The sequence below is a fragment of the Mobula hypostoma genome, chromosome 18, assembly GCF_963921235.1.
Source record: "Mobula hypostoma chromosome 18, sMobHyp1.1, whole genome shotgun sequence".
In the NCBI taxonomy this organism is placed as follows: Eukaryota; Metazoa; Chordata; class Chondrichthyes; order Myliobatiformes; family Myliobatidae; genus Mobula; species Mobula hypostoma.
Window position 1 is genome coordinate 5,560,394 of NC_086114.1, and position 24,263 is coordinate 5,584,656.

General features: G+C 44.2%; 1 protein-coding gene across 3 annotated transcripts in view; it reads right to left on the reverse strand.

Moving 5' to 3' along the window:
* Nucleotides 1-24,263, reverse strand: part of camk2g2 (calcium/calmodulin-dependent protein kinase (CaM kinase) II gamma 2) — a 492,136-nt gene that overhangs the window by 85,979 nt on the left and 381,894 nt on the right. For all 3 annotated transcript variants that reach the window (XM_063070378.1, XM_063070379.1, XM_063070380.1), the window contains exons 11-12: nucleotides 23,091-23,174; nucleotides 8,599-8,641 (exon numbers count right to left, since the gene is read on the reverse strand). In XM_063070378.1, coding sequence (XP_062926448.1) covers nucleotides 8,599-8,641; nucleotides 23,091-23,174 — 127 coding nt within the window. The remainder of the gene's footprint in view (nucleotides 1-8,598; nucleotides 8,642-23,090; nucleotides 23,175-24,263) is intronic.

The following is a 24,263-nucleotide window of genomic DNA, read 5'->3' on the forward strand; positions in this document are numbered from 1 at the left end:
GAGCCCCCAGAGGAAACCCAGATGGTCATAGGGGTTATAGAAGGTGCTGGAATTGAATTCTGATGCCCCATGCTGTACTAGCATTGTGCTAACCGCTACACTATCATGCCAACTTGAACAGCCTCTCAAGCTCGTATTAACTTTTATCCTATGCCCTCTGGTTCTTGATTCCTCAACCTTGGGTAAAACGCTGTGCACGTTCACCCTATCTATATCCCTCATGATTTTAAACACCGCAAGGAGATCACCTACATAGTAAGGAAATCGTTAAGGAAAGATCCCACAAACTGCAAACAAGAAATTCAACTTACTTAGACACAGATTAGTTCTGGGGACTCCAAGAAGAACATCAGGATATGATAAGCAACTTCCTACTTGCTTTAAGATGCTGTAGTCCCCGTCCAATCACTTCTATGACCGTCAGCCGTCCCTCCTGCTTCTAAAGATGGATTAATGTTGCTGTTAGTCACCGCTGCATGGGCAGTGATGGATGCCAAAGGGAGGGTCTGGCATCTGCCAACTTCTTTGTTGTGTCGTTATGGTGACCGTGCATCTCCCTCTCCAAGCCCTCCCACCACTCGTTCGGCACAGCAGGGTTTACGTGGAAACTGACAGTGCCGCCCACAACTGACCTAAATCCATCAGCCGATTTATGAACCTGAATCTCTGCATTTTGATAAACTGAATACACTGTTGTACTGTTTGCTTAAAGCACTGACATCAGAGAGGCTTTTAACACCAGCTAAAAGCTCTGGGCAGATGCTCCACAAGTCAGATCAAAGCGAGAACACAGGACACAGGTCCTTCGGCCCACAATGTTGTACTAATCAGTTAACCTACTTCAAGATCAATTCAACCCTTCCCTCCTACATACGCCCCCATTTTTCTATCATCCATATGCCTATCCAAGAGTTTCTTAATTGTCCTTAAAGTATCTGCCTCTGCCATCACTCTCAGTAGCACATTCCCTATACTCACCAATCCGTGTAAACAAAAACACTTACCTCTGTCATCCCCCCCTATACTTTCCTCCAATCACCTTAAAAAATTCCTTCTCATATTAGCCATTTCCTCTCTGGAAAAAAGGTGCTATCTATTCTATCAATGCTCCCACCCTTCCATATACCCCCATTGTCACCACTCATCGTCCTTTCGAAATACCAAAAATAAATACCATGGTTTTTCAAAAATCCCAACCTCTGATATGAATAAAACTAGGAGAGATTGTGCAGACTAGGACTGTATTTCCCGAAACATAGGAGAGATCCAAATCTCGCTTCTCCACTGCACAACAGGAAATGACTCTTTCCTCTCCTTTCTCAGAACCTCCATGAGTACCTTGGTCTCAGTTCATTGGCATTCCAACTCCCTTCACCCCCTCGTTGAACTCCATTAATGTGCAAGTCCATAGAACGGAAATTTTGTGGAAAACACCAACGGCTTAGCCAATGAACACTCCAGCGTACAGCTGCTTGAGAGGCTTTTGAAATGAACCTAACCTTCCGATGTACACCATGATACAGCACAGTATAGTCCCATCGGCCCACAACATCTGCCAACCTTTCAACCTTTCAGCCAAATCCTCCCTGGGAAAAAGTCTCTGGCTGGCCCCTTATCACCTTGCACACCTCTATCAAGTCATATCTCATCCTCCTCCACTCCAAAGAGAAAACCCTAGTTTGCTCATCCTTTCCTCATAAGACATACTCCTTAATCCAGACAGCATCCTAGCAAATTTTCTCTGCACCTTCTCTAAAGGTTCCATATCTTTTCTATAATGAGGCAACTAGAACTGAAGAGAATTCTCCCCATGTTAATGTCTCACATGAGTTTTACAGAGCTCCAACATTACCTTGTGGCTCTTGAACGCAGTTCTCCAACTGATGAACAGCTCCAAACAGCTTCTTAACCACCCTATCAACTTGCGCAGTAACTTTGAGGGATCTATGATGTGAATCCCAAGATCCCACTGCTCCTCTACTTTGCTACGAATCCTGCCATTAGTCCTGTACTTGGCCTTCAAGTTTGACTTTCCAAAGTGAATCACATCACACTTATCTGGATTGTACTCCTGTGGTAAACCATGTGTATATGTTGTAACTCGGTTGCCTGTCTGGACACACCCCTCTGCTGACTGCCCCTGTGGCTCCTCCCACAGAGTCCTGTATAAAGGTGTTTGCCTTGCCCCTCCCCCTCAGTCCGGGGGCAGACACTCACTGTGGAGGTCGTATTGTACAGCGAATAAAAGCCTTTCAGTATTTTACCAAACCTCAGTCTTTTGGAGTAATTGAAGGTGCTTCAATTTTATTCGCTGTACATTTTAAAACATGGAACAGGCCCTGAGACCAGAAAAATTGGATCTCGATCCGCAAATGCCTGAAGCTGGAAACGCTTTCGAACTCTGGCTGGCCTGCTTCGAAGCGTATCTAGAGGAGATTAAAGTGACCGACCCCGTAGCGAAGCGCAGAGTTTCTACTCTCCAGGGTCAGTCCACGGGTCTATTCGCTGATCAGAGACCAGCCGAATTATGATGGCGCGATGAACACACTCAAAAGACAATACCTGCAGCTGGTAAACAGCGTCTATGCTCAGCATCGCTTAGCGACACGGCAACAACGACCCAGGGAATCGAGTGCTGAGTTTACAGGCCCTACAGACACTCGTGCGAGCCTGCAATTGCCAGGAGCTGACGGCGGTGCAGCATGCAGAACTCCTAGTGAGAGACGCCTTCGTTACGGGGACCAGGTCAGTGTACGTGCGCCAGCGGCTGCTGGAAAAAGCCGATCTTACCCTAAATTCGGCGATGGAGCTGGCTGATACATTGGAGGCCGCTCTGCATAATTCCGAGGCTCTCCAGGCACGCGATCCCCCAATGGCCTCGTGGGCGCGGCAGACCCCGCAACCCGCCGGCGAATCGACCTCGGCTGCCGCCAGTCGTGAGTCCGCGAAGTGCTACTTCTGCGGACTGGAGAAGCACCCCCGGAAACGCTGCACGGCCCGACAAGCTACCTGTTCCAGCTGCGGAAAGAAGGGCCACTTCGCCAAGGTCTGTAAGTCAAAACCGCGAGCAGGATCGAGCAGCGCCACGTGCGAGACGTGGGGGTCGCCATCTTCCCTGCCGCCATCTTCCCTGCACACTGCCACCACGTGCGAGACATGGGGGCCGCCACCTTCCCTGCACACTGCCACCACGTGCAAGACATGGGGGCAGCCATCTTGGTCGGCGCCACCTCCCACCGCCTACGACCAACGGGTGCTCACGGGCCACCCCACCGCGCCGGACCAAGACAGCGACCCCACCCTGGCTTCTGTGACCCTCCACCAAAGCGCTCCCCACCAGCTCGCAAGGTCAATGATGGACATCCTGGTGGAGGGGCACAGGACAAGCTGCCTGTTTGACACAGGCAGCACGGAGAGTTTTATCCACCCGGCCACGGTGCAGCATTGTGGACTCATGATACGGCCGATAAGTCAGAGGGTCACCATGGCCTCCGGGTCGCATACAACAGACATCCGGGGGGGTTGTGTAGCGACGCTAGTGGTGCAGGGCACAGAATATCGGGACTTTACGTTACTGGTCTTGCCTCAACTGTGTGCCCCTGTGCTGTTGGGGTTGGACTTCCAGAGCCACCTGAAAAGCGTGACAATGAAGTATGATGGGCCCCTCCCACCAATTACTGTCATAAATCCCCTGTTTTGTAGAGATATGTCACGTACCCCGCTACTGACCACACACACACACCGACCCGCACATCCCACCCAACATCATGCCAACTGCCATACTACCGACACCACTTGCGGCCTCTCCACCCTCAGGATCCCTCCCTCACCGCTGTTCGCCAACCTGACCCCCGACTGTAAACCCATGGCAACTAAAAGCAGGAGGTACAGCGCGGGGGACAGAGCTTTCATTAAGTCGGAGGTGCAGCGGCTGCTCAGGGAGGGGTCACTGAGGCAAGCACAAGTCCTTGGAGGGCGCAGGTGGTGGTTGTTTGGAACGGGGAGAAGAATAGGATGGCCGTGGACTATAGCCAGACCATCAATAGGTTCACGCAGCTCGACGCGTACCCTCTACCCCGCATCGCGGATATGGTCAATCAGATAGCACAGTACAAGGTGTACTCGACCATAGACCTAAAATCCGCTTACCATAAGCTCCCCATCCGCCGGGAGGACCGCCCTTACACTGCCTTCGAGGCGGACAGCAGGCTTTATCAATTCCTGCGCGTCCCCTTTGGTGTCACGAATGGTGTATCTGTCTTCCAGAGGGCAATGGACCGGATGGTGGACCAGTGCCAATTGAAGGCCATGTTCCCATATCTGGATAACGTCACCATCTGCGGTCACGACCAGCAGGATCACGACAATAACCTCCAAAAATTTCTCCAAGCGGCCAAATCTTTCAACCTCACCTATAACAAGGACAAGTGTGTATTTGGGACCACCTGACTTGCTATCCTTGGGTGTGTCGTGGAGAATGGAGTCATTGGCCCTGACCCCGACCGTATGCGCCCCCTGTTGGAACTCCCTCTTCCCAATACCCTCAGAGCCCTCAAAAGGTGCCTGGGCTTCTTTTCATATTACGTCCAATGGGTCTCTAACTATGCAGACAAGGCCCGCCCCCTGGTCAAGTCCACCACATTCCCCCTCTCTGCTGAGGCCCACACGGCCTTCAACCGCATAAAAGGGGACATTGCCAAAGCAGCAATGCATGCGGTGCATGAGGCCATTCCCTTCCAAGTAGAGAGTGACGCCTCCGACTTTGCGCTGGCTGCTACCCTCAACCAGGCAGGAAGACCACTGGCGTTCTTCTCCCGTACCCTTCAAGGCCCTGAAATTCGGCACTCTGCGGTAAAGAAAGAGGCCCAGGCCATAGTGGAAGCTATAAGGCACTGGAGGCACTATCTCACCGGCAAAAGGTTCACCCTGCTAACTGACCAGCGCTCAGTCGCATTCATGTTTAATAATCAGCAGCGGAGCAAAATCAAAAATGATAACATTCTGAGGTGGAGAATCGAACTCTCCACCTACAACTATGACATCATGTACAGGCCTGGGAAGCTCAACGAGCCCTCCGATGCCCTATCCCGGGGAACATGCGCCAGCGTGCAGATCGACCGGCTATACGCCCTACATGTAGACCTTTGCCACCCGGGAGTCACCCGGCTTTTCCACTTCGTGAAAGCCCGGAACCTGCCTTACTCCCTTGAGGAGATCAGGATGATGACCAGGGACTGCCAAGTCTGCGCAGAGTGCAAACCGCCCTTCTACCGACCCGAAAAGGCACCACTCATCAAGGCCACCCGCCCCTTTGAGCGACTGAGTGTTGACTTTAAGGGCCCCCTTCCCTCCACCGACCGCAATGTGTACTTTCTTAACGTAATTGACGAGTACTCGCGGTTCCCCTTCGCCATCCCCTGCCCCGACACCACTACCACGTCAGTTATAAAAGCCCTGCGCAAGCTCTTCACTCTGTTCGGATACCCATGCTATATCCACAGTGACAGAGGGTCCTCGTTTATGAGTGACAAGCTGCGCCAATATCTACTGGCTAGGGGAATTGCAACCAGTAGGACCATGAGCTATAATCCCCGGGGGAATGGACAGGTAGAGAGGGAGAATGGCACAGTGTGGAAAGCCACACTCTTAGCCCTCCGGTCAAAGGGACTGCCGGTCTCCCGCTGGCAGGAGGTCCTTCCCGAGGCACTCCACTCCATCCGCTCCCTGTTATGCACAGCCACCAATGCCACCCCTCATGAGCGGCTCTTTTCTTTTCCCCGAAAATCGACCACTGGAACCACCCTACCATCTTGACTGACGTCCCCGGGGCCAGTGCTGCTCTGGAAACATGTGAGGAGCCATAAATACTCCCCGATAGTCGAGAGGGTTCACTTACTTCATGCGAACCCCCAGTACGCCTACGTGGTTTTACCTGATGGGCGGGAGGACACGATCTCCATCCGGGACCTGGCGCCCGCAGGAGCTCCGGGCCCCTACCCTGAACACTCCGTGGTGACTATTGACCCCGTACCCACCAATGTATGTACCTACGAGACACCGTGCACCCCAAACCCTATACAGACACCACACTACACTTCCATACCGGGCGCGACGCACACGCACGAGGGATTACCGACACCTAACGTGCTGGCACCTGAAGTCAGGCCGGAACCAGCACAACCGCCATTGCCGGTGCAATTACCGCCGGTGCTACGTAGATCACAGCGACGGACTCGACCGCCTGATAGACTTAACCTGTAAATATACTTGTAAATATTGTCAGTCACTTCACCTCGCGGGACTCTTTTTAAAAAAAGGAGGGGTGAATGTGGTAAACCATGTATATATGTTGTAACTCGGTTACCTGTCTGGACACACCCCTCTGCTGACTGCCCCTGTGGCTCCTCCCACAGAGTCCTGTATAAAGGTGTTCGCGTTGCCCCTCCCCCTCAGTCCGGGGGCAGACACTCACTGTGGAGGTCGTATTGTACAGCGAATAAAAGCCTTTCAGTACTTTACCAAACCTCAGTCTTTTGGAGTAATTGAAACTCCATTTGCCATTTCTCAGCCCAGATCTGCATCCTATCAATACCTTGATGTAACCTACGACAACCTTCTACACTATCCACAACTCCACCAATCTTCGTGCCATCTGAAAACTTACTGACATCCTCATTCGAGTCACTTATAAAATGCGCAAAGAGCAGGGATCCCTGTGGAACTCCACTGGCCACCTACCTCCAGGCAGAACACATCAATCTACTACCACCCTCTGCTTTTTATGGGCAGATCAGTTCTGAATCCATGCAGCCAGGTTCCCCTGGATTCCATGCCTCCTGACTTCCTGAATGAGCCTATCATGGGGAACCTTGAAATGCAACCAAACACTTCAATGTCTTTCAGAAAGGGTTAATTTTCACGGGAAACTGCTTTTCCTGTATTCAAACATGGGCAGTACAGTAATGTAGTGGTGAGCACAATGGTTTACAGTACAGCCAACCCAGGTTCAATTCCTGCCACTGCCTGTAAGGAGTTTGTACCTTTTCCCCGTGACCATGTGGGCTACCTCTGGGTGCTCTGGTTTCCTCTCACAGTCCAAAGACATACAGGTTAGTAGGTTAATTGGTCATTGTAAACTGTCCCGTGATTAGGCTAAGATTAAATCTAGGGATTGCTGGGTGCCAGAAGGGCCTGTTCCATGCTGTATCTCAATAAATTAATGAAACATACACTGCCAGCAGCCGTTACCTCTCTATCCATTAATTGTGTGGAAGTTTGCTACAGATACAGTTGGTGATGTCCCCACCCCCTCACATAGTTCTCCTCATCTCTCTCCATCCCATCACCATTGGTGAAGTTGTTTAACCAAATTGTCCTGAGGCTTAGGTCCCACACAGCCAAGTTCAGGAACAGTTATTACCCCTCAATCATACCATCAGGCTCCTGATTCAGCATGGATAATGTCACTCATCCCAACACTGAACTGATTGGCTGACTCCACAACTGACAAACTTTCTTTAAAGAACTCTACAATTCATGCTCTCAGTATTATATCTTTATTTTCCTATAAACGCCTGCAGAAAAAGGACCTCAAGGTAGTACATGGTGACCTTAATGTACTTTGATGATAAACTTACTTTGAACTTTGTTCCCCACGCATAGCTGTAAATTTATCCCAAGCTCTCCTCTTCTCATGCACATGAGGAAATTTTATCCCCTTTGACTGCTATGCGATTGTGCTCTTCTTTTTCCAAACAGTGATCCCGGAATTATACCGAAACATCATCAGCTCCAATGGAAATCTCAGTGGTGGGTTTGGGAAGGAGGTACAAGAAATTGGAAGGCTGGTTCACTGAAATCTAACCAGTGAATATAATGGCTTGACAGCAGAAGAATAACAGATTTAAAGGCCACAGTTAAAGCAATATCACCTTCATGGGATGTTGGACTCCTGACCAACAAGGCTGTGGAGATGTGGACTGCCAGAGTTCACTGACACCCTTCCATGAGAGTGGAGCAAAGACTGAATCCGTGCAGTGAATAAAGAGAAAATTTTGTAGCAGTTGACAAAATTACAGCTTCCCCACTGCCTTGCAAGTAATACACAAACTGACACTTGGATGGAATTGGGGAAATCCAGACTGCTGCGCTTCCATGAGGGCACTGCACATGTATCACTCCCCCTGCAAATTGCTATAAGCGTAGAAAAACATCAATAGGCAATCATTATGTTAAATGCAAAGTTCAAATAAGTCTCAGCAAGTTTCCTGAATCCTAAAGGAAGATCTATTTCTATATCCAGAACAACTGATTTAAACCTAGAATTTGTGATAGTTGGTAGACAAACACAAATTAACTTTTCAAGTTGCTTTATCTGCTCTTTCAGAATCAGAAACAGGTTTATTATTAGTGTCTTTTATGTTGAAAAGTTTGTTTTGCATAAAATATTTTAACGTATTTGCACGGATTAATGCTTGTGTTAAAATTACACACAACAATGTTTTATAAACACTTCTGTGTTGGTCCATCAACTGCGGTTTGCGCTTCCTTCTTTATGTGCTTTGGCATGTGACAGAGTGATGCCTTAGAGGAACGTACCTGCAAAGTTTCTTGTTGCGAGCATCGTAGTCAGAATTGCACCCTAAATCAGAAAAAAAGATCGGTTACTGAATGTGTTCATTTTGCCTTTTCAACAGAGAACAAAAATTAGCTATAATTCTGCGGATGCTGGAAACCCAGAGCATCACACACAAAGTGTTGGAGGAACTCAGCAGGTCAGGCAGCATCCACAGAGGGGAATAGAGTTGACATTTTTGGACCTTTCATCAGGACAAGTTATATTAGTTATACAACTCTTAAATCCCCCCTCTTCTCATTGCTCCCACCAAGGAGGAAGTATTGGAGCCTGAAGACACACACGTAACATCTCAGGAACAGCTTCTGCCCCTCTGCCATCAGATTTCTGAATGGTCAATGAACCCATGAAGACTACCTCAATGCTGTTTTTTTCCATCTCTTTTTGCACTACTTATTTAATTTAATTTTCTTTTTTTATATATGCTGCATTTCTTATTGCAATTTATAATTTTTATTATTATGCATTGCATTGTACTGCTGCCGCAAAACAAATTTCACGACATACGCCAGTGATATTAAATCTGATTCTGATTCTGTACAGGGATCAACAAAACTGATTAATCCTTTTGTTGAATAAAGATACTTAACTCCCTCATCGTGACCTTTGCACTTTGTTTTCCTGCGCTGCGATTGTACTGCGGATGCAGCATTTAATTCTGCACTTTCTTTCTCTTTGGCATGATCTGCCTGGAAGACACACAGACAAAAGCTTTTCACTGCATCTTGGCACATGATTGTACATCAGGATTGGTACCTGGTGCTCTCACCATCCAGGACATCCTCTCTTCTCATTGGAACCAGCAACGAGGAGGTACAGGGGCCTGAAGATGCATACTCAATCTCTCAGTGTTTTACCAACAGCTTCTTCCCCTCACCATCAGATTTCTGAAGAGTCCATGGATACTACCTCATTATTTTGCTCTTTTTGCACTATTTTTTATCTTTTCTTATTGTAATTTATAGTAAATTTTATGTATTGTGCTGTACTGCTGCTGCAAAACAATATTGAAAGAATCTTCAAATGACAAGGTCTCAAAAAGGTGGTATCCATCATTAAGGACACTCAATAATTCAGGAATAGCTTCTTCCCCTCTGCCCTCAGATTTCTAAATGGTCCATGAATCCATGAACACTACTGCACTTTTTTTCTATCTATCTATTATGTTTCTTATTATAACTTATAGTTTATATCTTGCAATATGCGGCTGGCACAAACCGATAAATTTCATAACGTATGTCAGTGTAATAAACCTGATTCTGATTCAGGAAACTCCTCCTCTTCAAATGTATTGAAAACCACTCTCACTCTCTATTTAATTACAAACGAGCAGTACTAAAACACACCTTGCATATGTCAGCTTCAACAATAGTGATGGATATATCCAGTGAAAGGCAATATTTGCCCTAATTACTTTCTATTTTATTACATTCAAGGGGCTGACTGAATTGCACTCCAGTGTAGCCAAGGATTATGATTTCAAGTCCCACAAAAATCCGTGTTGATATTCTATCTGTTCCAGAGGGAGTATTGCTTTGTCAGGTTCCCATCTGTTGGAGATGATATTAAATGGAAACTCCATCTGCTCTCAGTGCTGAACACAGAACAAAGAATAGTACAGCACAGTACAGGCCCTTCAGCCCAAAACAACAACACAATTGATTGAGGTTCATTGGAACACATCAGGACAAATACATTTTGGTCCAATTAAGTGGCTGCCCCACTTAGCTGCTTTCATAGAAATTGTTAAAAAGGTGTTTAAAAAGAACAAATTACTGTTTAACTGAGTAACAAATTTTATTTAAATGAAACAGAAGACAAATTAGAACACTACCAATACTACTACAGTACTATAAAATTGTGTATTAGTTCCTCATAGTTAACGATGGAGGAATTCATCCAGTGTACACTGCCGTGTTCTTTTGATTGCCTGTAAATGAGCAAAACCAGTGCAGACATCTAGTGTAGATAATAGATTCCTTTATTACCTTCCTGCGTGAAGTAGTTTCAAAAAGTATTGTTCTTTCATTCAGCATTAATGGCCCAAATGAGTACCATAACACAAGCACACCCAACTGACGCAACTAAAGGACAGTCTAGTGCCTAATGGCTCAGAAGTGCACGTGACTGACGTTAGCTAGAAACAATTTGGCAACAGTCTCCTGGCCCAACTAAGTGGCATAGTGTCCCAAATAAATTAAGGAATCTTGGTTATTTTCTTGATTTGTTTGTTTTCTTTAAGAGCTATCCCAAATAAATGGATGCCCCATTTAACCGATGGCCCAATTAACTGGAATCTATTGAATATGTCAGTGAGAATAAACCCAATTCTGATGTGCCCACAATAAATTGGTACTAATACTATTAATTAAACCGCTGAAGACATTCCTAGTTCAGTAACCCCAGTCTGGAGTGTGGGTTTCCCTCAGGGCGACACCAATGCTTGCAGGGGATCTGTGAGGCTTTCATAACATTGAGGTAATTCAGCATGAAAGGTAACAAAACAAGCCTTAAGTAAAAATGGACTTGGCACACTAATTGCTTGAGCCCTTATTATCCTAAGAAACCATTTGGAAGATCTTAACCAAATAAAGGGCACGGCCCACATTGTACTGTCATCAGGCAGTTATGGATGGACTGGAGCCTATTACATAGATAACTGGGGCTTCCACTTCTTGCTATTCATTTAAGTCTGAAGATCAGGTGGCATGGCAGCATAGTAGACCCAACACTGTTACAGTGCCCGCAACACGGCTTCAGTTCCTGCTGCTATGAGGGATTTGTACATTCTCCCCCATAACTGCGTGGGTGCTCTGATTTCCTCCCACTTTTCGAAGGTGTACGGGTCAGTAGATTAATTGGTCACGTGGGTGTGATTGGGCAGCGAGGGTCGTGGACTGGAAGGGCTCGTTACCGTGCTGTGTCTCCAAATAAAAAAAAATTATGGGTTGGGATTCAAATTTCACTCTTAAGACATGAGCACGTAACCTCACATTATATACCAGTTCACTGATTGAGAGAAAACTTCCATCATAAGGGGAGGACATTCAATCTGTTCTGTTAGTCTAAAACGTGGTGCCCAGTCCAACCCCACTTTCCAATAATAGGTCAGTTGGCATGTGTAGTACTGAGGGACAGCTATACCAGGGGAAACAGCGTCTTTTCGAAGATGGAGGTGGTGCTCTTTGCCCTGAAAGGTATGAAGGTAGACCAGTCTCCAGGGCCTGACCAGGTAAATCTGGAATCCTTTAGGGCAGGGTTCCCAGTTTTTTCATGGACACTGACCATTAACCGAGGGGTCTGTGGAGCCCAGGTTGAGAACCCCTGCTTTCGGGAATCCTTGGTGTACTTTCAGAGAGACATAAAACATTAATAAGAAGAAAGAAATTGACTCAGAGAGCAAGCACTGCAGGGCAGTGCAAGGTTATGCACTTTGATAAAAGGAATGGAGGTGTAGATTATTTTCTAAATGGAAAGTGAATTCAGAAATAGGAAGTGCAAAGGGACTTGGAATACCTTGAGCAGGATTCCCTAAAGATTAATTTGCAGGCTGAGTCGGTAGGAAGGAAGGCAAATGCAATGTTAGCATTCATTTCAAGAGGACTAGAATATACAAGCAAGGATGCAATGCTGAGGCTTTATAAGGTATTGGCCAGATAATCCACAATACATTTGGAGTAATGAGAGCAGTTTTGGGCCCCTTATGTAAGAAAGGATTTGCTTGCATTAGATTGGGTCCAGAGGAGGTTCATGAGAATGATCTTGGGAATGAAATGGTTAACGTATCAGGGAGTTTAACGACCCAGGACCCGTGCTCGCTGATGTTTAGAAGAACGGGGGGGGGGGGGGGTATCTCATTGAAATCTACCAAATTTTGAAAGACCTAGATAGAGTGGACGTGGAGAGGATGTTTCCAATAGTGGGAAAGCCTAGGACCAGAGTGCACAGCCTCAGAGTACAAGAACGTTCCTATATAACAGAGATGAAGAGGAAATTCTTTAGCCAGTGGATGGTGAATTCATTGTCACAGATGTCTGTGGAGACCAAGTTATTGAGTAAACTTAAAAGTAGAGGTTGATAGGTTCTTGACAAAGGTTACTTATCGAATCTAAAATATATATAGGAGGAAGCATTGGAAAGGAAGTAAGTATAGTACTTAGGAAATTTCTAACTTGTAAATATCTAAAAAAATGTATTCTTGATAAGTTATATTTATTAGATAATTGTTCAAAAGACATAAGGGAACCATCTAAAAATAAATCCAAAAACCGTAAAATACCCTTAGTCTTCCAAGTTTGAAAAGCGCGATCCGTAAAAGAGGGAGGAAAAAATATGTTACCTAAAATAGGAATCGCTAACCCGAATTGATTAAGATCAAAAAATTTTCTGAATTGAAACCAAATGCGCAAAGCATATTTAACTATCGGGTTAGAGACCTGCTTAAGACGTTTCGAATCAAAAGGAAGAGAGGAACCTAAAATAGAACCAAGTGTATAACCCTGAACAGATTGTAATTCCAATGCTACCCATTTAGGAATAAATAGTATGTCCCGGTCAAGTAACCAAAATTTCATATGTCGAATATTAATAGCCCAATAATAAAATCTAAAGTTAGGTAATGCTAAACCTCCATCTCTCTTAGCTTTCTGTAAATGTATTTTACCCAGTCTCGGATTCTTGTTCTGCCAAATAAATGAAGAAATTTTAGAGTCAACTTTATCAAAAAAAGATTTAGGAACGAAAATTGGTAATGCCTGAAACACATATAAAAATTTTGGCAAAAAAAACATCTTAACTGCATTAATACGACCAATCAAAGTTAAATATAAGGGAAACCATTTAGATGAAAGTTGAGTAATATGGTCTATTAATGGTAAAAAGTTAGTCTTAAATAAATCTTTATGTTTACAAGTAATTTTAATCCCAAGATATGAAAAGTAATTATTAATCAATTTAAATGGAAATTTATAATATAAGGGAAGATGTTTATTAATCGGAAAAAGTTCACTCTTACTAAGATTTAATTTATAACCTGAGAAAAGACCAAATTGTGCTAATAACTCTAAAACAGCAGGAATGGATCTCTCAGGATTAGAAATATATAAAAGTAAATCATCAGCATAGAGTGATAATTTATGGGACTTTAATCCCCGAGTTATCCCAGTAATATTTAAAGATTCTCGAATAGCAATTGCAAGAGGTTCTAATGCAATATCAAATAATAGGGGACTAAGAGGACAGCCTTGTCGAGTACCACGAAAGAGAGGAAAAAAAGGTGAGTTTAAGGAGTTAGTACGAACCGAGGCTACAGGGGAGTAATATAACAGTTTAATCCAGGATATAAATTTCAAGCTAAAATTAAACATTTCAAGCACCTTAAATAAATAAGGCCATTCTACTCTATCAAAAGCTTTCTCGGCATCTAAAGAAATAACACACTCAGGAACATTTTGTGAGGGAGTATAAACGATATTTAACAATGTACGAATATTATAAAAAGAGTAACGACCTTTAATAAAACCCGTTTGGTCTTCCGAAATAATAGAAGGAAGTACTTTTTCTAGTCTATTTGCTAATAACTTAGAAAAAACTTTAGAATCAACATTTAATAAAGATATTGGTCTATAAGATGCACATTGAGCAGGGTCTTTATCCTTCTTTAGTATTAAAGAAATTGATGCTCTATTAAAAGATTCCGGAAGTTTACCAAGTTTCAAAGAAGCCTCAAAAACCTTATAGAGCCAAGGAATCAATAAAGAAGCAAAACATTTATAAAATTCAACGGTAAACCCATCAGGGCCAGGAGCTTTCCCCAGATTCATAGAAAAAATAACATTCTTAATCGTAGTGGGAATAAGCACCCATTACCTGTTAAATGCTCCCAAAGACATATGTTTCAAATAGCCTCTGACAACCAAGTCCAGCTCCTGGACTTCACATGTGTGTGGTTCAACTCCCAAGCTCTGGCAGAACCATTTTTTACTGACAGGAGAAGGGGCTAAGCTGGACTACTGGTGCCTTAAAACCAGTCGTTTCTGGTAGATGGGACTTGTCAGCCGTGGATGGCAGCTCATCAAGGAAAAGGAAAAATCAGATTTCAAGCCTCTGCTGCCTTGTTGCTATAGTGGGTATAAACTTTGGGAGTAAATCCCAAGAGAAAAATTCAGAGCTGGAGTCCCTAAGGAAGCCCTACATTGAGTCAGTGGTGACTGGCAACTCCTAGGATGCCACTGGTGCCAAAATGTATTGGGCTCTGCCGGTCCTTTGGATTCAACAACTGCGTGGGCAACTGCTTGCTCTCCGTATCGTACTGCTCTGGCTTGCATATTGACTGGCGGCGACAACGTAGGCATCAAGGACGCAATATCTGTAGTCCACTCGGACCAACTGAGGGCCTCATGATGGAACAGTGCAGCAGACTCGAAGGGGTAAATGAACCAATTCTGCTCCTCTGTCTTATGGTTTCTGCTTGCTGTGACCAACCTTCGCTGGTTGTCAAATGTTCTGAGATGCCTTGAGTGAACATCACTAAATGCAAGCTTCTCTCTTCCTGTCAGGACAGCAACAAAATTCCAAGCAGGAGCCCTTTGCAAATTTTAATTATGTCTATTATTGAAAAATATGCCTGAATTAATCTTTCTCACTGTGATATACACAGCTATTAATTCTGACGTCTCAAGTCTCACAGATGATTGCATCCAGTGCAAAGAATTAATTCTGGCCTGATAGTGTATTTAGTTAGTCTAATTGCCTAGTATCTTACAATTCCAGACCTGTCATCAAGATCCACATAGCGTAGGGAACATAAAAATGCCTGCACTAAACCAGCCTCATAACCACATAGTTCTCCTTCCAAATGATTACCAAAAAAGTTATGTGGAGAAACTTTTTCATCTTGGTGAGATCATTCTACATACTTGTGGAATGGTACAGCAAAGAAACAGGCCACCCAGTCCAACTTGTCTATGTTGACCAGTGGGCATCTTTCTGTATCAATGTCACCACTCAGCACTTGATCCATATATCCAGAAAGTTGTCAGAAAAAAGGCCAGTTACATCACGGAGCAGCCCACCCACCCTGTTTGTCCCACACCCATCAGGGAGGAGGCTACGTAGCATCCACGCCAGGACCACCAGATTCAAAAACAGTAGTAAATCTGATCAACACCTCCACCCACTAACCCAGCTCTCCACCCCCACACCCCCAGCCACCACTACTTTACCATTTCCTGTCAGTCACCTGAGGTACAGACACTTCTGTGCCCAGCACAGGAGCTCTCAATCTGTGGTCATTAGTCCATGGCATAAAAATAATTGGGAAACCCTGGCCTAGTGTCACTTTGTGGACAAACAATCAAACTACATATAAGCTATGTTATATATTTATATTTATTGTGTTTTTTTGTTATTGTGTTCTTTATCTTATTATATTTTGTGCTTTGTTGGATCTGGAGTAACAATGATTTTGCTCTTGTTTACACTAGTATACTGGAAATGATATTGAACAATCTTAAGTCTTGAATAGCTCTCTTTGCTGAGACCATAAGATTTAGGAGCAAAAGCAGGCCATTCGGCCCATTGAGTCTGCACCGCCATGTAATCAGGGGCTGATCCAATTCTTCCAGTCATCCCCACTTCCCTGCCTTCTCCCCACACCCTTTGATGCCCTGGCTAATCAAGAACATATTTATCTCGGCCTTAAATGCACCCAATGACTTGGCCTCCACAGCTGCTCATGGTAACAAATTTCAAAGATTTACAACTCTCCAACTAAATAATTTCTCCGTATCTCTCTTCTGAATGGATGTCCCTCAATCCTGAAGTTGTGCCCTCTTGTCCTAGACTCCCCTACCATGGGAAATAACTTTGTCATATCTAATCTGTTTAGGCCTTTTAACATTCAGAATGTTTTTATGAGATCCCCCCCCTCATTCTTCTGAACTCCAGGGAATCCAGCCCAAGAGCTGCCAGACGTTCTTCATACGGTAACCCTTTCATTCCTGGAATCATTCTCGTGAATCTCCTCTGAACCCTCTCCAATGTCAGTATAGCCTTTCTAAAATAAGGAGCCCAAACTTCACACAATACTCCAAGTGTGGTCTCATGAGTGCCTTATAGAGCCTCAACATCATATCCCTGCTCTTATATTCTATACCTCTAGAAACGAATGCCAACATTGCAATGGCCTTCTGCACCACCGAATTAACCTGGAGACTACCTTTAGGGTATCCTGAACAAGGACTCTCAAGTCCCTTTGTATCTCTGCATTTTGAATTCTCTCCCCACCTAAATAATAGCCCATTTATTTCTTCCACCAAAGTGCATGACCATACACTTTCCATCATTGTATTTCATTTGCCACTTCTTTGCCCATTCCCCCAAGCTATCTAAGTCTCTCTGTTTTCTCAACACTACCCACTCCTCCACCTATCTTTGTATCATTGGCAAATTTAGCAACAAATCCATGAATCCCATAGTCCAAGTCATTAACATACTGTACATCGTAAAAAGCAGCAGCCCAACATCGACCCCTGTGGAACTCCATTGGTAACCAGCAGCCAGCCAGGTTAGGATCCCTTTATTCCCACCCTCTGATTTCTGCCAATCAGCTAATGCTCCAACCATGCTAGTAACTGCCCTGTAATTCCATGGGATCTTATCTTGCTAAGCAGCCTCATGTGCGGCCCCTTGTTAAAGGCCTTCTGAAAATCCAAGTACGCCACATCTACTACATCTCCTTTGTCTATCCTGCTTGCAATTTCCTCAAAAAAATTGCAGTAGGTTAGTCAAGCAGGATTTTCCTTTCAGGAAACTATCTTGTCATGTGCCTCCAGGTACTTGTAATCTTATCCCTAACAATTGATTCCAACAACTTCCCAACCACTGATGTCAGGCTAACAGGTCTATAGTTTCCTTTCTGCTGCCTCCCACCCTTCTTAAATAGCGGAGTAACATTTGTAATTTTCCAGTCTTCCAGTACAATGCCAGAATCTATCGATTCTTGAAAGATCATTGTTAATGCTTCCGCAATCTCTCCACCTACTTCCTTCAGGACCCAAGGGTGCATTCCATCAGGTCCAGGAGATTTATCCACCCTCAGACCATTAAACTTCCTGAGCACCTTCTCAGTTGTAATTTTCACTGCACATATTTTATTTCTTCTCCTTCTTCGTCTTGTTTTACAGCGATTGGCACCCAGCTTAATGGTGCATTACCGCCACCTTCTGCTCCGGAGTGCGCAATAGACTTACATTCTAATTCCCTTCACCCAATCTCACACACACACTTACCCTAACCTACACTTTATTCTTCCATCTTTGGCCATCCTAGTACCCTATTCCTGCTTATCCATCATATCCTATTAAAAACCCCTGTACCCTTTAAGAAAGCTAAAAATACCCTAACCTGTGCTCTCTCACCCATGCCCAGCAACCCTTTTATTGTGAATTCCTGCACTCCCAGTTCCCTTAGATTAATTCTCATCATCTCTCTTTGTATCCCATACTTCCTGCAACTCAGAACTACATGTTCTACTGACTCCTCTTCCTGACATTCCTCACACAATCCTGTCTGGTGTTTCCCTAACATTTTCAATGTTTTGTTTAACGTACAGTGCCCCGGCCTTAAACTAGTCCAGAGTTTCCTCTCTTCTGTATCCACCACCTACCCTAGTACCTGCAACACTTTTTTGTATTTGATATAAATGCCTCCCTTTCCCCTCCCTGTCCCATCTTTCTTGCCACATTTGGTTGATTTTTTTCCCAGATTACGCACTTAACCTCTGCTTTACTGATACTAATGTGCATTTCTATATTTTCTTTCTTTAACGCCTCTTTGCCAACTCATCCACCCTCTCATTCCCCTTCACCCCTACATGTGCTGGAACCCATAGAAATTTTACCTAACCTCCCTGATTTGCAATTCTTGTGACTGACTGAAGGACTTCATAAAGTACACCTTGCCGACTGTTTGAGTGAAAAGACCTTAAACTTGCTAGAACTGACGATGAATCTGAGCATATCAACACTTTGACTTGTCTAGCTTTCTCCACTCATCGCAACGCAACCAACACTGCCAGCATCTCCACTGTATACACCCGTAACTTATTAGATGTCGTTCTGCTGATTCCAATTTCTTTCGCTGGTATAGCCACCCCATACCCTGTCACTCCTGTTTCAGGTTCCTTAGCGCCATCCGTATAAATCTGAATGTAATCACTATACTTTTCCATCACATGACAGTTGAATGCACTTACCAAATCTGTTTTATATTTTCCTATCCTTTTTACCTTTAACAAATGCCAGTCTATGTCAGGCCATACAAGCTTCCATGGAGCTACAACTGGATAAACTACTGAAGAACTTATCCTCAGATCAAACACTCCACATTCTTCAGCAATATCATTCCCTATCCGACTAAAGTTATCCCTCTGAAACCTCCCATTTTCCCAGCACTCCTGTAACACTCCTTTAGCAGGGCGAGAATCATTGTGCCCCTGCAAATTAGCCCAGTAGTTTGCCATCAATTGCATCCTTCTTAGTTCCAAAGGCATTACTCCCACTTCTACCTGTAGGGCTGACACTGGTGATGTTTTAAACTGCACACTCTCAAGGCCTGAGCCTGAATCACATCCAGTTTCCTTATAAGAGACCTAGCTGCTGATCCATATACTATATTTCCATAGTCCAACACAGATCTTACTAAAGCCACATACACTGAACAACTTGCTCCCCATTCCCTACCAGTCAAACATCTCATCACATTTACTACTTTTTTACATTTCCCCTCAACTTTCCTGATATGGTCTGCCCATGTTAATCGTGAATCAAATATTACTTCACTTCTCTGACACTCTTAAATGTCTGGTATACTGCTGATGTCTTCCACTGTGAAGACTGATGCAAAATATGCATTCAGATCCTCTGCCATCTCTGCATCTCTCATTACAATGTCTTCACCGACATTTTCTATTGGTCCTGTATCTACCCTCAACTCTCTTTTACCCTTTATATACTTAAAAATGCTTTTAGTATCTTCTTTGATATTGGTCACCAGCTTCCTTTAATAATTCATCTTTTCCTTCCTAATGAACTTCTTAGTTTCCTTCTGCAAGTTTTTAAGAGCTTCCTAATCCTCTTTCTTCCCACTAGCTCTGGCTTCCTTGTATGCCCTCTCTTTTGCTTTTAATTTGGCTCTGACTTCACTTGTCAGCCATGGTAGTGTCCTTCTTCCATTCGAAAATTTCTTCTTATTTGGAATATATCTGTCTTGCACTTCCCTCATTTTTCACAGAAACTCCAGCCATTGCTGCTCCGCTGTCCTTCCTGCAAATGTCCCTTTCCAGCCAACCTTGGCCAGTTCCCCTCTCAAGCCATTGTAATTTCCTTTATTCCACTGAAATACTGAAACATTGGAATTTAGTTTCTCCTTCTCAAATTTCAAAGTGAACTCGATGATATTGTGATCACTCTTCCCTAAGAGGGTCAAGTGCTCATCTAGGTACATAAATACTGTTAGTGACTCAGATTGAACCACTCTCTAAGGCACTGTCTTCCCTCCCTCTTTACATACACAACATTCACAATATATTTTGTGGACCCACTGAATAACCAGGAGGCCAGAAACCCTGGAAGATTTCTCTCTAACTCCCCGCAGAACCAGAATCCAGAATCAGATTTATTTATCACATGTACATGGAAACACAGTGAAATCTGACAAGTAGGGGACCCTGCACAATTCTGATTTGATGGAGACGGACATGAGAGTATGGAGGAACATCTGGAAAATTTCTGAAATGCCCGCTTCGCTGCCACTGCTACTGTGTGGTAACTGGAATCTCTGGAGCAGAAGGTCCCGAATCCTCGGCTTTGCTTGTTTCAGTGGCCGGGGCTAGGTTGAAGGCGCTCGGGAGGCTGTATCGGAGGGGCTGGTCGGAGGCTCGAAGTTTTCGGACGGACGGACTCAGTGTCAGCTGTGGTCGGCCGCTTCCAAGGCATCGGCAAGTTGACGGTGCCTGGAGGTTTATGGTGGAAAGTTTCTCCCTTTTGCCGGCTGCTATCGGGAACTCGGAAGTCGATCGACTAGGGGACTTTGAGACTTTTTTTTTACTGTGCCCATGGCCTGTTCTTCATCAAATTATGGTATTGCTTTGCACTGCTGTAACTATATGTTATAATTATGTGGTTCTGTCAGTGTTAAAGTCTTTGGTTTGTCCTGTTTTTCTGTGATATCACTCTGGAGGAACATTGTATCATTTCTTAATGCATGCATGCATTTCTAAATGACAATAAAAGAGGACTGAGTGTTCTCAGAATCTAATGTGTCATTTGCGTTAACAACCAACACAAATTAAGGATGTGCTGGGGGCAGCCCGAAACTACCGGCACATATTCTGGCACCAACACAGAATGCAAACAGTGCTCGGCAGAACAACACAGAACACAACAGCAGCAAAACAGGCCCCGTTCCTCTCTCTCTCCCTCCCACCCACATGCATAGTGCTCTAACCCCAGGCCAGGACAACTTTGGCCTCCAGCAGACTCATGGATTCGCAGACGTGTTTCCAACCTTGTCACTAAGATTCCACACTGGCAGAAATCAGTGTTGACTTCTTGTTGTTTTTGAGAGAATGTTTCATGTGGTGCAGCAGTTTTCCACATTACACCGTGAGCATTTTTCATTAACACTTCATATGCTGGACAAGATCATGTAACCACACCTCTTTCCAATTATTTAAATCTTTTAACATCGCAAAACCTCCCAAAACAGAAGTGAAAAAGCCCAACAGTTTTCATTAGCAGATGTTCATTTGATGTATGAAGTTCGAAGCTCTAAGGAGTGTTTTAAAAGGAGAGAGAGGGAAGGGATACAGAGACCCTGAGACCAGGGCTTTTGAACATAAAGCTCTTACTTCTGTTGCAATTAAAATCTGGGATGTGAAGCTAGAATGCAGGTAATTTGTAAGGACGAGACAAGACGAGAATACAAGATCAGGGAGGAGGGAAGTAAAAAAGCGATTTGAAAATGTTCAAGAAGACAATTATTGAACAGAATTTGTAAAATAAGACAACTCGCACTTCCTTACTGATGACCCTTCATTGGTCATGGAATTTCAAACCCTTATCGTCAGGACTGGAAAGGAAGAGGAAAGACAAAGGTGAGGGGAGAGGAAGGAGTACAAGCTGGCATGTGATAGGTGAGACCAGGTGAGGGGAAGGTGGGTGGATGGGGAAGGCGGGGGTGAAGTAAGAAGCTGGGAGGTGATAGGTGGAAAAGGTAAAGGGCTGAAAAAGAACAAATTGGATAGGAGAGGAGAGTGGACCATTGGAGCAAGGGAAGGAGGAGGTTTCATCTATCACCTGCTGGAGGGAAGGATAGTGCTCCTCCCCTCCCCCACCTTCTTACTCTGACTTCTTCCCCCTTCCTTTCCAGTCCTGATGATGGGCCTTGGCCAAAAATGTCAACTACTTGTTCCTTTCCAAAGATGCTACCTGACCCGCAGAGCTCCTCGAGGATTTTGTATGTGTTACTCTGGATTTCCAGCATCTTGTGTTTTCTTCAGCCTATCTGTTAATGCTCTCTGATGAAACAGTATAATGCAGAGGGCTAAATACACAGGCTCAGGAGATACATCAAACCAAGTTAATTGTCAGCTAACAGACTGATAGACTGGGCTGCTCAATCCATAAAACAGCCCAGTCCATCACAGGCAAAGCCTTCCCCACCACTAAGCACATTTACAAGAGGCACTGTCACAGGAAAACAGTGTCTATCGTCGAGGACCCTCACCATCCAGGCCATGCTCTCTTCTCAAACACAAGAAAATCTGCAGATGCCAGAACTCCAAATTTTGGCCCAAACGTCAATTCTTTACTTTTTTCCCCACAAAAGTCACCTGACCTGCCGAGTTCCTCCAGAATTTTGTGTGTGATGCTCTCTTCTCCCAGCTTCCATCAAGCAGGAGGTACAGCAGGCTTACATCCCACACCACCAGGTTCAGGAAGAATTATTACCCATCAAGCATCATGCTCTTGAACCTGAGAGGATAACTTCCCTCACCTCAACCCTGAACTGATTCCAGAACGTATGGACTCACTTTTAAAGACTCTATAACTGGTGTTCTCGATATTTATTTATTACTTTTTTCTCTTTTCTTTTCATATTGGCAGAGTTTGCTGTCTTCTGCACATTGGTTACTTGTCCGTCTCTGTTGTGTGTGTTTTTTCTTTGATTCTACTGTGTTTCTGTCTATTTACTATGAATGCCCGCAAGAAAATGTATCTCAGGGAAGTATATGGTGACATATGTGTACTTTGATAATAAATTAAATTCACTGATCTCTAGGTCAGGCTATGAGTGTCATCCTCACATGTGGGCTCTCACACGAGAACAGCACAGAAACCCTGATCTACTGGGGAAGAGGAATTTGTGGAGTGTCAATACGAGTAAATATTACCTTCAGCTTTCGCCTGGCATTGAACTTCCTCAAGCACTCCACTGTTTCTTGACGGTGCATCATCGATGCTACGGTTGAACGTTGCTGAAAGAGAAGGTGAAAAGTTCAGCATTATATGATCAGAAAAATAGTCACTTTTATTTATTAACTCATATAAATTCAAATTTAACATTCAAAATATATTTACTATCAAAGTAAGTATTGAGCATACAATCCTGCAACTCCTCTTCCCCACAGTCAGCCATGGAACAAAGAATCATGGAAGCAACCCATTTAAAGAAAGACATCAAACTGCCCCCTCCCCTTCCCCATGCACAAAATCCAAATCGCGCAACACAGCAAGGGAAAAAACAAGTGAAAACATGAAATCAAAAGGCATACTTCTGTTCAGCTCAGTATTCATTATATAAAAATGTTATAATTATCTTAAGAAGTATATAAATTATATATAGAATGTTATATAAAGGATATTTATAGAACATAGTGTTCGGTGGGACATTTATGGAACAATTTCACACCCATTTGTCACCACTTACTCACCCTTTAGAACACAGAATATTACAACACAGTACAGGCCCTTCGGCCCTGACAGGCTTTAACATGCACTAACCCTACTCTCCCACACTATTCTTCTTTCATTCGTTTAAGAGTCTCTTAAATGTCCAAAAACTATCTGCCTCTACCACCATCACTGGCAACACACTCCACGCACCCAACACTCCCTGAGTCAAAAACCTACTCCTGATATCCCCTCTATATTTTCTTCCAATCACCTTAAAATTATAAGACATAGGAACAGAATTAAGGCATTTGGTCCATCGAGCCTGCTCTGCCATTCGATCATGACTAATGTATTGTCTATCTCAAATCCATTTTCCTGCCTTCTTCCTGCAAACTTTGACACCCTGAATAATCAGAACCTGTCAACCTCCACTTTAAATATACCCAATGACTTGGCCTCCACAGTTTACTAAAATTTATTCTTTTACAGGATGTGGTTGTCACAAGCTAAGCCAGCCTTTATCGCCCATCCCTAGTTGCCCTTCAGAAGGTGGTGGTGAGCTGCCTTCTCGAACTGCTGCAGTCCCTGAGGTGAAGGTACCTCCATAGTGCTGTTAGGGAGGGAATTCCATGACTTTAACCCAGTGACAATGAAGGAATGGTGATATTTTC